Source organism: Hippopotamus amphibius, chromosome 7 (assembly GCF_030028045.1).
Source record: "Hippopotamus amphibius kiboko isolate mHipAmp2 chromosome 7, mHipAmp2.hap2, whole genome shotgun sequence".
NCBI lineage: Eukaryota > Metazoa > Chordata > Mammalia > Artiodactyla > Hippopotamidae > Hippopotamus > Hippopotamus amphibius.
This window is the reverse complement of record NC_080192.1, coordinates 102,371,540-102,388,739: the sequence shown is the minus strand read 5'-3', so window position 1 is coordinate 102,388,739 and position 17,200 is coordinate 102,371,540. Positions and strand designations below refer to the sequence as shown.

Below are 17,200 nucleotides of genomic sequence, written 5' to 3'. Positions count from 1 at the left end.
GTGCAAAATCAAATACATTTGGGACACATTTTGTTTACTCTCTGGTTTCAAAGAATAAAATTGTGCCAATAATTCAACAAGTGCAAAGGCGATCCTTACAAATGGGGCGATTAGTTGATTTCAGAGACTATAGCTTGAAATTTTCTGCTGGGCAAAGAGCCAGTACCAGTGCACTTCCTGAAGTTACCCATGCTTGCAATTCTAGTCTAATTTGCTTCTTTTTGCTTCTATGGGGGGAGGAAAATTCATTCTACAGATCAAGTGTTAATTAGTTTTAACAAGATCTTCTTGTCTTTGATGGGAAGTAAATCTTTGATAAAATTTAAATTAAGATACTTATGTGAATACTCTTCTAATATTTGATGATATTCCCAGAATCTAAAGGAGATGTCAACTGTACATCTGATATTGAAAGGCTCTCCTATCACTTCGGTAACTAAAACACACTTTAGGGCCAAAATCAGAGTCAACCTCCTCCTCTTTTGCAACTCTACATGAACTGAACCTCCAAACAATGTTTGTGCCTTGAGTGTAAGGGGGGTGCCTATAGAAGGTAGGGGTATCACTTAACACCAATCCTTACCATAGCCAAAACATAATTGCAAGTTTCACTTACTGACAATGTAAGGGCAGTTATAGAATTTCACACTTGCAGATTTTATAGAGAGGTGCAAGATCTCTTGTTTTCTTGTTAAGATGCCCCCTTTTCCTCTAGATTGCACATATATATCTTTGGTTTGGGGATATAGTCCTAACCAGGACTCATGGCCAATCATATTTGGGGATCAGAGCACTGGTGATGACAATAAGAAAGGTGAGAGAACTGAAATAGAAATATTATTCTGTCCTATAAGCAGAATGTATATTTTTGATGTTTTCTCTTCATTACTTCCCATAACCCATGTAAAGTATTCTGACATTGCCTTCTGATTTTTATAATCGAATGCAGCTTCCTGAAGTTGAGATTAAGTTAGGCCATTGGTTCTCCCACTTGAGCAGGGATCAAAATCATAGGATTGTTAAAACACAGATTGCTGAGTCCCATCCCCAGAGTTTCCAATTAAGTAGGCAAAATGAAAGATTTTGCATTTCTAGTAGGTTACTGGGTGATGCTAATGTTTCTGATCTGGGGATCACATTTTGAAAATTATTGAGTTAAATAGTTATATAACTTAGTCTTTTGTTGCAGAAGAATGATCATATTGACCTCTTCCATCCTTCCACCTCAAATAATTGTCATTCAATTTTTATGAAGGAATTTTAAGGAATTTTCTGACTATGCATGAATCAGGTAGATGTACATATTTACAAAATGTATATTAAAAATGAGTCAACTGAAATTTGATGACTACAGTGTTTGGAAAAGTAAATTATTAAACAATGCTAGATTTTTCAGGAGGAAATCAATGCAATCACACTGCGTCAGCTTATTTAAAAAGTGATTAAGTTTTCCCTATAAACTCAACTCACCCATTTATGTGGCCTTTGAGAATTTCCGCATACTCAAAGGTAGTTAACAACTAAACACAACAACTATTAGTAGGCTAAATACCCATTTTACTTTCTGCTTGAAATATTTCTTTTCTGTTAATATCATAATTTACTCAATTATAGTCTTCCTTTTTCAAAGTATCTATTTTCTGAGATCAAAGCTCTTCGCGGGGCTGTATAATTATATGTAACAAAAATTAGGCATTTCCTCACAAAACTAACCAGAGCAACCAGAGACCCTAATGACATTAGTGAGGATCAACAAAAAGGTAGTGTCTGAAAGTTGTTTGGTAATGACAATGCCACGTATGCTAAGCTACTTGATTACACTATAATTTATAAATCCTCTTTTGGGTATGAGATCATTTAAGTTTCAAATGAAAGAAGCCCAAGAGAGATCTGAGAATCTGTACCTGTTAGTTCAAGTTTCTCTTTTTTAAAGAATATGTATGGATAATAACATTTTTCCTTTTCAAAATAGTATTTTAGTTATCCTTGTGTTTATAAAGAAATGTGCAGAGGATAAAAGATGGTCCCCAAGAGCATAGAGCTTTTTAGCCCCGAGTATAATTTTTTTATTCCTTTTGGCTTTACAAAAGACAACATTTTTTTCTTTTTAGATTTTTAGTTGCTCCTGTGTCATAGGTAATAATAATAGAAATCAAATAAAATCATTGAAAATAAAACAGTTGAAAATTAAAAAAATTTTTGGCAAATAAAAATTTATAATTGAAGTATGGTATTTAATTTAGCTGAGTGGTAAAATTTTTCCCAGTGGAAATGAGGAAAGATGAGCTAACTACGGTATGACATGTATCTGAGTATGTAGGTGCTAATGTCTGGGTATCCTACACACGCAATCTAGAACAATGTGGAAATTGACAAACTGGTAGGGGCCTGACAATTGCAAAGGAAGGCTCTGCCCAGATACATAGAGATCAATGAAATACGGTTTTTCAAAGTTCAAAACAAATTGAAAAAATAGTCTTACTGGACAAACAATGCCTTAACCTGAAAAAGTGGCTCTAACATTGGGACTGTCTCACTGTTGGCTGTGACGGGCAGGACATTTGGTTTTGGGGGGTTTGCTGGGGTGATCAACAACGCCATTTCCCCAGGACTGAGGCATTTCCAGGGATGTGGGACATTTAGTTTTTAAACCAGGACAATCTTGGTTAGACAGGGATGGTTGGAAACTCTAGGGTATGTTTTCACATCTCTTAGTTATACCTTATATAATACATCCAGGTATTGCACTCTGGATTGGGCTCCACAATCAGCTTCATTAGACATTTGTATCAAGTACATTTTTTGATGGTATGGTTTCTTTAGCAAGTTAGTAATGATACTTGTAAACCCTGACTGAGCTTAGTAATGGCTTAATTACCAGCTATTCAAAATAATCTACATTTAATTTTTTGAAAGGTCAATTAAGTGAACAAATTCCTTTCATTTGGGCAATTGATTATTTCCTTTATTTGCTAGTTCCCAAATGATTTTTTTTCCTACAATAATGAGGCTTTTAGAAAGTTATATATGATAAAAAAAATTCTTTCTCAACTTGAACTAGTGATTTCTAACTCCATATTCTTTGCAGAAGATTACATAGTGACTATGCACTAAAGATCCAACTTCCTTTTGGAGCAGATGAATATCTGTTGTCTTTGAGGCAGATAGTATTTCATGGAGAAATGATTAATCTCTAAAACTTAATTTTTACATGACTCCAGGTATGTAACACTGAAATGATTTTCATGTACTTTGATAGCTGCCAAAGATGGCAACTGTCATTTGAAATTCTCAGTGCAAATGGCTTCCCCAGTATCACACTCAGTTGGCAAAAATTACCTGAAAAAAAACTGCTTACTGTGAATTGATATTTGGATGCTGTATTTTAACCCCCTTGGTTTTGCACAAAATCCAAAAACTCTGAACAAATAGACGAATAAGAGCTAAGGGATCATGTTTTCACTAACTGTTACAACATGGAAAGCTAGTTAAAAATATATTTATAAAATAGAACTTGTTTATTTATTTATTTATTTTTGGCCCTGCCACATGGCATGTGGTATCTTAGTTCCCCTACCAGGGATCAAACCCCCACCCCCTGCACTGGAAGCGCAGAGTCTTAACCACTGGACAGCAAGGAGAGTCCTTAAAATAGAATACATTTCAAAATATCTGGGACTTCCTTGGTTGTCCAGTGGTAAAGAATCCGCCTGCCAAAGCAGGGGATGTGGGTTCAATCCCTGGTCAGGGAACTAAGATCCTGCATGCGGCGGAGCAACTGAGCCCACATGCCACAACTACTGAGCTGCTGTGTTTCAACTAGGGAGCCTGTGTGCCGCAGACTAGAGTCCACATGCTCTGGAACCCACGGACCACAACTACAGAGCCCACATGCCCTGGAGGCTGTGTGCCACAACTAGAGGGAAGCCTGCGTGCCCCAACCAAGAGTCTGTGTGCCACAACAAAAGATCCTGTGTGCCACAACAAAAGATCCTGCATGCCTCAACAAATATCCTGCATGCTGCAACTAAGACCCGACACAGCCAAAAACAACAACAACAACAACAAAAATATCTAGTGGCATTTAGATTGGTAATAGTACATTAAAAGGCACAATTGACTTTAACACTGAAACAGTTCAGAGTTCAGCCATTACATTAAAAATGTCCTCAGCTTTAGGTCATGTAATGATAAACTGTACCTGCTGAAAAATAAAGGTGGAAAAAAGAAATAATTTTAATATAAATATGACTCATCTACAGGCATTCATTTATTCTGACCCAGCAACCATGGTAAATGTGTTTGGATTACTGGTCATAAGTATGCAACATTTGAAAGGGAATGGAGATCTTTATTAAAACAGAAGGCTCCTCAAACTCAACAATGATGTCAGTGATATAAGTCCTTGGAGCACATTATTGTTTTAAGCGGAGGTCCCCACACTTTCACATTGGTTATAAAACATTATTTTGTGCTGCTGGCTTGGAATGAGAATGTCATACATCTGCAGGCAATTAGAAGAAGCTGGACTGCATGTTTGATTAGCTCAATAATAAATGGGCACAAGTGTGACTCGACTTATGTTAGTCAGATTCCCTAGACAGATTATCCTGTTGTTATCATATGAAATAACCCCCTTTTATCAACAATTAAGTAAATCCACATTTATGGGCACTTTGCAAAATTGTGAGGTGGGAAGAAATCCAACTTAAGCCTTAAGTCATCCAAAAAAACTTTTAACCCTGCTTTCAATGATACAGACCCCCAATTCCAAATTTTAGAAATTGTTTGAATTATGCAAAACAGTTTGGGTTGGAAATGCCCTGTGTACATACAATCAATGAATATGTATTTAGCATCTACCATAAGCATTTAATAGTTTTAACTTATACCTAAAAAGAAATTCCCAAAGAGGTAAGGATTATAAACATTTTAATATGTGAAAAGTAACTTACTTTATAAGGTAGTCTAAATCTTTTTTAAGAAAAATTAAATAGGACTTCATTTTTATTATTCACTTTTTATTATATAGTTTCTACTGTAAATAATGCATGATGTAAATAAAGTATGTTTTATTCTAGAACTTCTTCATTCTATTCTAGGCATTGTTCTTGCTTTCAACCACAGTTGTCAATGATGGACCATAAACTACTTAGATAGTTTCTGATAAATGATCCATTCGTTTACCTTGGTTTTCTTTTCCTAAGTACCATTAAAATGGTACGTACCATTTTACGTCTGAAGTGTAAAAAATAATTCAGTATATAAAAGTCAATACTTTAAAAACTTCAGCAAAACTTTTCAGTTTCAGGAAAAATACCACCAAACCTTTCAATATAATTATATATTTAAATAACACAATTAAAAGTTGGTATCTTAAATAAATTCAAGGTATTTTTAAACCAGTATTCACTCAAATACACATACCATATATATTTCATGTAAATACATATTTATTTGTAAATATTTATTTATATATATAAATAACCTCATGTGGTTATCTCTTTGACATAATCCTTAAATTAAATATCTGAATATCAAGCAGATGCTGAAGCATTCATCATCAATATTGGAATTCTGACTCATGAGGGTAACACAAAACAGATGCTAATATGATAGGCTCTGTGAAAAGTGACACCATCACAGCATGGGTTAGCTCTTGATGTGGGATACTTAAAATTTGAACACAAAATATAAAATAATAAAAGTCAGAGCCTGATAGGTTTCCTTACTTCATTTATAAACCATTTAAAATCTACTATATTTTATACAGAAGATAAAAACTCAACACTGGTGAATAAGGGGCAGTATTCTAGAGGACTAGAAGATGCTTCTTTCACTTAATGCAGCAGCTAGGTGACCCCAATTGAACCCTTCAGTGTTGAGGGAGGAAGGTGCTCTCTTCCTCAATCAGGCAAGTAGGTGGTAAGAACTCCTGGGCCCTTCCCACAGGCCAGGGTGTAACAGGCGCTTATGGTGTATTATGGGGTCTACACAGTCAGCCCCTGGCAGTGAAAAGGTAGTCTGGAGCTTCTATGGCCACACCAGGCATATCTAAAAGGGTTTGCTAAGTAGGCAAAGAAGAACAAAATCTTTTAGCACAGTCCAGTCAATTAATATCCTACACGTCTTCAAAGCCCAAGATTCTTATCACTTTGCTAGCATAAGTCTACAGCTGTTTCTAGAATACACAGTGATGTGTACTCTGTGAAAATAAACAGAAAAACCCAGGCAGATGGTGCCATGGTGCAAGTGATATAAGCGAAATGTGCTCAAACGAGAGCTTAAAAATAGATATAAATGTGAGTGGGGGAGACTCCCTCAAAGGTAATGAGAAGCAGAAGTCCCATTTCTTTATTTCTCAGGGAGGAAAACAAGTCAGTGGCAAGTTCAATAAAAAGAAACTTTGAGACCTTAAAGGGGACATTTGTGGAGCAGCTTGACAGCACAATTTCAAATTCCAAATGAGTAATTCGACTGCTCCTTTTGACAGCTGTGACTCTGGCCCCATCTGTCTGGGTTTGAAGGCTGGCTCTGCACTCACCACCTGCGTGATCCCTGGTTCTCAAACTTGGCTGTGCACTGGAACCACATGGGGAACTTTAAAAAAATACTGACTCCTGGAACCCACCCCAAGAGACTGTTATTTAATTGGACTGGGGTGTGGCTTGGACATGGAGAAGTTTTAAAGGATCCCAAGCGACCCTAAATATGTGCAGCTAAGGTTGAGAACCACTGATGACCTCCCTGAGACACAGTTTCCCATTTGTAAAATGATGACAGTACCACCCACCAGCAGCTACCTTTTAGGATTATTGTGATGATTGAATATGATAATGCAGGCAAAGTGCTTAGCACAAAGTCTGGCGAGTGGGAAGCTCTCAATAAATATGAGCTGTTACCAGCCTCACCGCAGGTACACTTGGGCAAGAACTTTCTCATTAACATAGGAAGTCACGCTTACCTTGGCACACGTTATGCTCACTCTGCTCATAGCCTGTTGCACACTGGATCCGGTGAGAAGGGTTGGAGGGAATGCGCTGAGGGTCAGCTGGGTTCCGCCGGATGACAAAGTTATTTCGGCCAGTCTGTACTTCAGCAGCAGCACTGGCGACAAAACCACCCCCAGGCACGACTCCAGTGGCTGCCATGCCACTGGCTGCTACACCCCCAGCGCCTGTGCTAGAGGTGGCTGCTGCAGCTGCACCCATACCTTCGCCTGCTGGTGTTTCTTGCTGAGGTTGTTCATTGTTGACAATAATCTGGGCTGTTTTAGGAAGGCAGAGGTATCCTCCATAATGGTTGACGCATTTCATTCCACCTTTGCAAGCGTCTGGGACAATGTCACATTCATCAATATCTGTGGTCAGTAATAATATAAGTCAGGAATCTTCTTAGAGGGGAAACAACATGTAAATATCTGCTTATGACTTTTGGGTATAATACAGGCAGGACATGAAGGACATATGAGATGGAGACAGAGAGCTATGTTCAGATGGGAAGTCTTTGAAATTGGCTCACCTTTGCACTGCTGTCTTACAGGATCCCACTCATATCCATCTGTGCATTGCTGTGAAGGAAACATCAGGATGGGGCCAGGAGACAGTTAATTGAGTATCCATTCTCTAAGAAGTCACTCTAAAAGTTTTTAACAATCTTTGTACGACAGTCCTAGACAGATGATGAGATGGGTAGTTTAACATTCTGTAGCTTTTTAAAAAAGACATATCTGTGCATTGGACAGCTTCAGGGATCCATTCTCAATCACCAACTGTCTCAACTCTTTTGTTGTACTTGCGTTGGGTCTACTTGCCCATACATCTTCTTGAAATTCCTTTCTCTCTGTCCCAATACTAATATTCTGCAATATCTCTAACTGCTTTTTTGCTTTATTTGCCCCTTCTTCCACATTGTAAATTTTCCAAAAAAAAAAAAAAATCAGCTGAGTTCTTTTTTTCAGTTCTTGACTATTCCCTCTCTCTTCAAATCCTCTTAGAGCATTCCAGCACCTGGCTTTCCTTATCATTCCAATACAGTCGAGTCCTGAGCCTCCCTCTCACACCATGGCCTGTCTCCTAGCTTTAGTTCCTATAGGTCCTCTCTAGTTCACTTACTGAAGGAACCATCTGTCAAGTACCTTCTCACACCAGGCACCATACTAGTCCTTGGGAAAGCAAAGATGATTAAGACTTTGTTCCTGTTCTCAAGCAGCTCATAAGCCTGAAGAGGACACAGACAGGCAGATAAGTTGGAGCAAGATGTCTGGTGTCATGACACAAGTACGCCTGTGGAAGGAGTGATGGACCCTACCCATGGCTGTGGGTGGGCATGACAGGGTGGAAGGGAAGGCTTTATGGGTGAAGCTACAAATGAATTGGGCCTTAAAGGATTTTTTTTCCAGGGAGACGTGGGAAGTCTAGAATGAAGGAGCATGTAAGCAAATGTACAAAGTTGTTAAAGAAGGAAGGAGCTGCAAGTAGTCCTGGGTGGGTGTAGTGAGGTTAGAGAGGTAGGTAGGGTCAAACCTGGGAAACCTTTCTTTGGGATAGGTGGGAACTGAATTCTACCTTGAAGGTCAATGAATCTCAAGCTTTATTATGCTTAAGAATCATTCTGGTGCTTGCTAAAATGCAGATTCCTGGGCCCAACCAAATGTTCTGATTCTGTAGGTTTGGTTGGGGGCCTGGAATCTGAATTCCTAAAAGGCATCTCAGGTGATTCTGATACAAGTCACCTATGGACTACTTCTTGAGAAACATTGGTATTAGTAATGAGGCCTCTGAAGAAATTTTAAGCTCAAGAAAACATTTGATCAGATGCAGATTTGAGGAAGAATCTTCAGGAAGGATTGAGCAAAAATAGAATAAACAAATAAATAAACTTAAATTCTTTTATAAGAGCCAAAAGTTGCTTGGCACACAACAGATGCTTGGAGAGTAAATAGCTGAATGGAGACAGAGAGATGAATTTAGATATTTTATTGCTTTCTGAGACTTAACAGGGTGAAAACTAAACTCACTTTATCTCCCAGACTAATTCTTTCTAGTTTCCCCAACACTGTCCAAGGCACTACCACCTTTCTCAGGACCCAGTATTACAACTTTAACATCAACTTTTCCAATTATTTTCCTTCAAGCTCTGCTGACTTTGTGTCCATTTCTATATCTCCCACGTTGGTGTGAGCCTTTCTGGCCTCATGAGTAGGCAAGTCTCCTTAGCTAGTCTCCATATCTCTACATGCTGCACATAAGCCTCCGTGACAATCTCTCTTTGCTCTCTTGGTTACACTGCTTCTCCATCCAAAAGCTCACAGCGGCCTGTAGAGCTCTCATCTCACACTATTATCATCTCTAGGTTCTCCCCACTACCTAGCTTCTTGTTACCTCCTGGACTGGACTTGCTGTTTTCACTTCTAGCCTTTGATTATGCCACTTTTTCTGATTCAGAGGTGCCTCTTCAGCCTTTTATAATAATCCAAAGTCATCACTTCCTTCAAGAACCAGTACAGAGTTCTACCTCCTTCAATATGCCAGTATGAACATTAATTACCTTCTTGCTTTTGTATATCTTTAGCAACATGTATAATCTGTATAATAGTTTGTACTTTTCAAAAGTATCTTCCCAAGGTAAATTCCCTGAGGTTAATGTCTGAATTTTTTTAGTAAAGAAATAAACTTAACTTCTTTGGATGGTGATGAGAATTGCTTACGCACACGGCAGATACCTGATGAGTGAGTAACTGAATGGACCCTATCTTTAGTATGAAAAGAATACGAGGTTTCCTGTGGATATGAGCCCATCCTTCTGAAAAGTATCTTTCAAGTCAGGCAAAATGACAGTTCACTTGAATAAATCTGTATGCTAAATAGAGAAGACTTGCATTTTGTTTTAGGTCTTCAGTTCAAGTACATTCAATATGGATCTACTGTTACACAAGCCTAGACTGAATTTAGTTTCACCACTTACTGGCTGTGTAGTCTTAAGCAAGTTAGATACCTCTCTGATTTTCAGTTCTACTTTCTGCAGAGGGAAGAGAATGTTACTTACCTCATATTTTGCTGTGAGGATGAAAGGAGTTAGTGTCTCCACAGTGGAGATACTAAAAAAATAGTTACATCTTGTCCTTTAACTATGAACAAATAGGCATACACAATTCAAAAGAGAATAGATCTAATCTTAGCACAAAAAGGGTGTCATATCTGGGAAACCTGTTATAATAATGATGAACCCTAGTTAGTGGTTTTAAAACTACAGTGTTTAATCCACAGGGAACTTTCTCTGCTAAAGATTAGTAAAATTTAGGTGATTAGCAAAGGGAAGGGGGTACAAGATAAGCAATTGTGAAAGCAATAAAATCTTTTATTAGATGAATATAAAAGTAGGTAGCTAATTTAATTTTAGCTTTAGAAGGTAGTAAGTTTAGCCTGAGTAACAAAACAATTTCATTTGAAGATAAACAACACGTATTCATTTATCTTGCTTTATCTTCAGCAGAGGAAGCACTACATTTACCTTTAAGTTAACAAAATATTTATATTAAATCCCATTTGCTTTATAGGTGATCTGAACAACAAGGAATATTTGCCAGATGAATACTAACATTCTGAGGATAATCTGGTATCAAAAAAGTGAGATAATGTTTATTACCAGTAATTGACATTAGCTCACTTTTAAGAGTTTTATTTTCAAGAATTTTTCACATTCTTTTGAGTAAGATTACTTAATTTTAAATTGGGAGCAAGTAGAAAAATATGTTTTTCATATTCTGATCCAGGACAAATGTCATTTGCCTCACAACACTGATGAAAGACTAGAAAACACAAAACAGAGGTGCAAACAAATTCACCAGAAGTGAGGTAAGCACTGCCCTCTGTTCTCACCATATCCATTCCTGGTAGTGGGAGGGGTTAGATGATATTTTCAATTATTTTATTAAATGTTGGTTATATCCATACAATTAACTAAGTAATCAAATTACTTGGAAATATCAGATATGCTAATTAGAAAATGCAAAACCAAATTTCACACGATGTATTTTTAGCACTATTTTACCAAATATTGCATCCTGGTAACACATAAAGTCTATCTGAATGGCATTTATGTGAGTTACCAGTTATACCGTAAATGAATAATAGCCTTTATAAGGTCAGGAAAGTCCACTTACACAAGAACATAAGTCACATGCACAAATGAGGTGATGGGCCTTTGTGATGTTTAACATTCCCATTTGACTTGAGTCTTACTCCTTGAGTTCTGGTTTCATCTGCACGTATATAGGAATTCAGGTTTTCCAATTACTTATACCCATTAATTTGTTGAATGTGTCAGAGACGTGTAGCTTACTTTGGTTTTTGTTTTAAAGTGCTTTCCCTTTATGGCTTTGCACAAATCTTTACATTGTGGTCCCTATCTCAAATGGTGATCTAAGTGAATTTTTGAAAGGACAGGCAATTTACAGCGAATCTTAAAGTGAACCCCACTAACTTTTGTTTAATTTATTATGCTCCACAGAGAACAGCCCACATAGACTGGCAGGAGTGGATAAAGTCTCCCTTGTGCCACAGAATCCCGCTGAACCGCACTTATCTCAAATTCCATCACCCCTTACCGTGTACGTGATGGTTTCTTCGGTGTCCTGTGACTTGACCAACTCCAGAGTCAGCATAATTAGGAAAAGGGCTTTCAACATCGTGAATCTCAAAGAAAACACAGCACAAACCGATGCTTAGTATCTGCTACGGGGGGAATAAATCTTTACCTGTAAAGTAACAAGCAAGGTAGGGAAGGCGGAGGAGGCTGAGGCTCCACCATACCAAACTTCCAACTTACTTTCTCATCTCCCCTCCCCCTCCGTAACCTTCCCTTGGCCGAACGAGGCACCAAAGACTGTTAAAGAGGCTAAAGAATTACATTTCACTTTACTCTGCCCGGCTGCGCTGAAATATATACGAAAGATATACAGCGTGCATTTTATACTGCACTTACCCAACAGGCTCGAGAAAGGGGATGAAAGAGAAAGAATACAGGGTAATTAATTTCAAAGAAGACGGTGCATTTTCTTTGAGGGTTAAAGTGGGGCAGCAAATCACATATTCCCTTGAAAGGCTTTCCCTGTAAGCTCACCTCCAGCTAGTTAAGTTCCCTGCACAGCTCAGCAGAAAAACCTGTGAACCCATATGAGTTACCTTGGCTTAAAACTTTTTTTTTTTTTTTAAACAAAACACCAAAATAAAACTCGGGAGCAATCTCCTCCCCTAGTATAGAATACTTGCCCTTCAGAGCTCCTTCTCACATTCCCCAGCGCAAACTCTCGAAGTGGCATTTCCACGCGTTCTCTGTGCGCAGCTTTGTTTAAAAGCCCCAAGCTGTGTAGAGGAGCAGCCCAAGGCTTCTCATACCCTCTCGCCTCATCAGTCCCTCGGTCCCAGAAATGCTGCCTTCAGCGTCAGGGCTGCCTAGGACCGGAACTGGGCAACCACACCGCGGCCCGAAGTACCCATTTCAGGGCAGCCGGCCAGGCGCCCCCAGGGAGGCGAAGTCCCCTTTCTTAACTGTATGGTAACAGGCGGCCGTCCCCAGGGAGCTGCTCAGCGCTCCAGCTTCTAACCAGCTCCCGTGGAATCCAGGTGCGGCTTAAATCTCACACATTGGGCCCCTGAAACTTTCAAAACCTCATTTGTGGTCAAAGCCCTGTCGTCTGATTGTCGGCACGCACACACATGCCCATCCAAACAGATGTCACCCGGTATTCGCACATGCTGACAGATCACATTCCTAGACCGCACACCTCCACCTCCCTCTCTGCCAGAGAGATCCTGCACAGTGCGGGGCAGTTCTCAGGTCCACTGCGCCTCTCAGGTCACCCCACTTACTCCTTGGCGCGCGGCCCCGCTGGCACTGGGCGCGCTGGTGTGACCCCCGTTTCGGAGCTCCTACCTGCGCGGCCGCGCTGCGCTCCGGGCCCGGGCTGCGAGGGGAGAGCGCAGGGGAGGGCAGCCCCGTGGGTCTGAACTGGCGAGGTCTGGCAGCGGCCGCGGCGGCAGGAGGAGGAGGAGAAAGGGAGGGAAAGGGGAGGGCGAAGGGGGGCGGAGGAGAGAGCTGAGGGAGGCGCAAGGGCTGAGCCGAGCGCTGCAAACCCGGCGGGAGGGCGCGCTGCGCAGCTGGGTCTGTGCCCCCTCCTCCAAGGGCTCTCCACCGCCCGCCGGCGCTCTCCTGCCAGCCCTTCACCCTTAGTTCCCAGACGCGCCGGAACTCCAGGCAGAAGATGGCACGTTCGGCATGTGATGTTTGGAGTTTGAATCAGCCTTGGTGATGCTCCAGCCTCCCGGGCGATTTCTCGTGCCCCGAGGAATGGAAAACGGCTCTCCTAGAGAGCTTGTTGTGAGCGTCCTGAGAAACTGCTTATTTTTTCCCCATTAAGTGAATCCTCGGAGAGTAAACTAACCCCACTCGTAGAATTGGTTCTTTCGCCTTTAAGATACTTTTTTTTTTATTGGAATATAATTGCTTTACACTCTTGTACCAGTTTTTGAGGTACACCAAGGTCAATCATCTGTATTTATACACATATCCCCGTATGAGATACTTTTTGTTTTTTGAGTGGGGAAGGATCTGCTTCCTCAAATGTAGAAAAAAAGAGAATTCATTCATTAAACAAATATTTGTGACTTACTCTGCTCAAGGTGCTGGGAATGGGCCAAGTAGAACTCACACTTACAGAACTGTGAGGTTCGGTTGGTTTTGGTCTCTGAAATCCCCCTTTTATGGGCCCCTTTTCTCATCTACTGCTTTTCCTCTCTCCACTCATTCACTTGTGGGAGCCCCCAGTCCTGGTCATTCAAAGTTGGGCATTTCACTCTCACCTTTCATACTAATGGTGGAATTTCAGGAATCTGGAGAGAAAAAAAGTATTTTTTCTGGCTTCTTCAAATCATACCACACAGATTGCGGTTATCTTTGAAAGCTCCAACTCTAAAGTCAGATTAATATTTTGCCTCCAAGGCAGTCATGCCTTCTGAAGCAAATACAGTTTCACGAATGAGACAATATGCAAGCTGAAGGTAGTGACTCTGACCTCAGCAGCTCCTTCCCCTTCCCTGCAGGCTAAAGGGGAGAAGATGGTAGGGGGAGAGAGAGAGAGAGGCTGCCAGGTGGAAGCCTGTCTCCTTATCTCTGGGGTATGCAATGCGTTGCCAATCTGGCCAGCTTGGTTGCAAGCCACACAGCATTGGACGAGATCAGAGGAGCTTCATGACCCTGAGCCTTACTTTAGTGTATGGGGTTCTGTTAATAGCATTGAAGATTTTGTTACCAAAATTCAAACGTTTGTTTTCCCAGTCATTAATGACCTCCAAACTTTAACAAATTGGACTTTGCTTTTGTATAGTAAAAAGATCTGTATAGACATTTTCTTCTACTTTTTGAATTCTTTTTACCTATCTTCAGTCCTTTCTACAGAAAAAGTATGTTAAAACTCCCAAATTTCCATCTCCAGCCTGGAACTCTTCTTGTACCTCCAACTGACTTGTTATCTTCATCTGTACACCTAATGGATATTTCAAACTGAACAGGCCTTCTGACTCTCACCCTTTCTCTCCCAACCTGCTCTGCCCACCTGCTTCACCATCTCAATGAATAGCAATTTCATCTTTCCGTTTGCTCAGATCCAGGATTACAGAGTCATCCTTGATTTCTCTTTTTCTCACACACCCTGCATTCAATTCTTCAGAAAACTCTGTTGGCTTCATCTTCAAACTGTATCCAGAATTGATAGGTCTCCGTTTCCAGAAAGCATGTGGGCTTTCTCTAGCTGTGGCCAGCAGGGGTTACTCTTCATTGCGATGCACAGTCTTCTCATTGCAGTGGCTTCTCTTGTTACGGAGCACAAGCTCTAGGCGCTTGGGCTTGAGTAGTTGCAGCATGCGGGCTCTAGAGCTCTCGGGCTTCAGTAGTTGTGGCACATGTGATTGTTGCTCCGTGGCATGTGGGATCTTCCCGGACCAGGGAATGAACCTGTGTCTCCTGTGTTGGCAGGCGGATTCTTAACCACTGTGCCACCAGGGAAGTCCTGCCACCACCATCTTCTGCACGAATTATTACAGCCTCCTAATTGGTCTCCTTGCTTACATCCTCGTTCCCCTGCAGCAATTTTTCAGCAGAAGTTCATATAAAGGAATTCCAGAGTATGTATTTTCATGTGTCTGGCTTCCTTCACTCAGCATGCTTTTGAGACACATCCTTGTTAGTTGCATCAGAAGGTCATTCCTTTTTATTGATGAATAGTATTCTATTGTGGGGATATGCCCTGGTTTATCTGTTCACCTGTTGATGGATATTTGGATTGTTTATAGATAAAGCTGTCATGGACATTTATGTAGAAATCTTTGTGTAGACAAATGTTTTCCTTTATTTTAGGTAAATACTTAGGAGTGGAACCTCTGGGTCATATAGTATGAGAATGTTTATAAGAAAGTGCCAAAACGTTTCCCAAAGTGACTGTACCGTTTTATATCCCTACCAGCAATATGTGAATTTCTGTGTGATATTGTTAGTAATTTATAATATTAGCCATTATGGTAGGTATGTAAGTGGCATCTCATTGTGGTTTTATTTTATATTTCTCTGATATCTGATGATATTGAACATTTTTATGTGCTTATTATCCATCATTATGTCTTCTTTTGTGAAGAACCCATTCAAATCTTTAATCCATTTCTTTATTTTTGTTTTTTGTCTTATTAGTGGTGAGAGTTTTTTTTAATATAGTCTCCCTGCAAGTTCTTTGTCATATATATATATTTTTTGAATATCTTCTCCCAGTCTTTGCTTTGCCTTTTCATTTTCTTACTGCTGTCTTTTGAGAGCAAAAATTTTTAATTTTGATGAAGTCTAACATTAATTTTTTGTTTTATGTCTTGTCCTCTTTACTATTTACAAAAGCTTACTTTGGGCAAATCTTGTAAGCTCTATAAACCTCAGTTCCTGCTTTTGTAAAATGGGAAGGGTAACCCTCTACTTCTTAAGATTGTAGGGATTGAGAAACTCATCAATCAAATGTCAAACATATGTGAATGATTGTTCTTAGCTATTACAATATATAATATGATGGGCTACAGCAGACTGTTCCTCCATCCTAACAAAGCCCAGGATTATTTAGGTATTCCTTACAATAGTGTATATCCTGACTAGTCTAAGGTAATGAACTCAGCAATGGCATTGTCTAACTAGTGTTTCAGGGTAGCCCACTGTCCCACTTCGACCAATTAGAACTGAAGGGAAGGATTTCTTTCTTAGGTAAAAGGCTTTCCAAGCTCACAGTGGAGAACTGTGGAGCCCTTTGCCTCAGTTGCCACTGGCAGCCATATTACAGCCCAGAGGCAAGCCAGCGTGAGCGTAAAGGCGATGCAGGTGATGCATGGCCAGTCACATGGAAAGAACCTGGATCTTGATGGATTGTTCAGAGGGCCAACTGACCCTAGAACTCATGATACTTTTAGGGGTTCTCCACAATGTTTTAATTTTTAAAGTCAGAAGGAAAAAATAAATATCGTCCAATCTGGATCATATTTGTCCTTATACCAGTTGTAAAATATGATTTTTACATGGAGAAAGGGGCCCATGAAGGCAAACGTGCCCAGGAACCATAAAAGTCATAATGTGGCCCTGATTGTTGAGTTTCCAAACAGCCAAGCGAGAACTCTGTCCTGCCTCTGCACCCCAGTTTTGTGAGGTAATATATTTCCTTACGGCTCAAGCCAGTTCGAGTCACATGTTCAGTTACCTGGAGCAGAAAATGTCTTGCTGCTAGTGTGAGGAAGCCTCCTACTCTAGACTTTTTGGGTGAGCCTGTGGCTCAGGCTCTGCCAATCAACATCAAATCTACAGACACAGTGATTGGTTCAGAAATGATGGACACACACTATGATAACCCCCAATGAAGCATTAGTAGTGTAGTGTAGGGCTCAGATCCAGAGAGCCTGGGTTCAACTCCCACTGTGTGAATTTGGGAAGGGGTTACTTAACCCTTTTTGGGCCTCAGTTTCCTCACATGTGAAATGGGGATAATGATAATTCCTATCTCATAGAATTTTTATGAGTATTAAATAAGAAAATGCACACAAAGCTCTTAGTACAGTTCTTTGCACATAGCTATTGCTGCTGTTGTCATTATTGATCACGGAATTATCTTAAATCAGGTGAT

At 40.1% G+C, this 17,200-nt stretch overlaps 1 protein-coding gene across 5 annotated transcripts in view; it reads right to left on the bottom strand.

Annotated features, from left to right (window-relative positions):
• Nucleotides 1-13,250, bottom strand: part of EFEMP1 (EGF containing fibulin extracellular matrix protein 1) — a 60,588-nt gene extending 47,338 nt beyond the window's left edge. Inside the window, exons 1-4 of one of the 5 annotated variants that reach the window (XM_057743591.1) lie at nt 12,873-13,250; nt 11,609-11,696; nt 7,522-7,570; nt 6,965-7,360 (exon numbers count right to left, since the gene is read on the bottom strand). In XM_057743591.1, the coding sequence (XP_057599574.1) occupies nt 6,965-7,360; nt 7,522-7,570; nt 11,609-11,689 (526 nt within the window). In that variant the 5' untranslated portion in view covers nt 11,690-11,696; nt 12,873-13,250. Of the gene's footprint in view, nt 1-6,964; nt 7,361-7,521; nt 7,571-11,608; nt 11,697-12,123; nt 12,143-12,272; nt 12,528-12,552; nt 12,702-12,872 lie in introns of those variants that run through there. The other 4 variants (XM_057743590.1, XM_057743592.1, XM_057743589.1 and 1 more) reach the window with 4 other exon arrangements.
• Between the last annotated feature and the right edge of the window lie 3,950 nt (nt 13,251-17,200).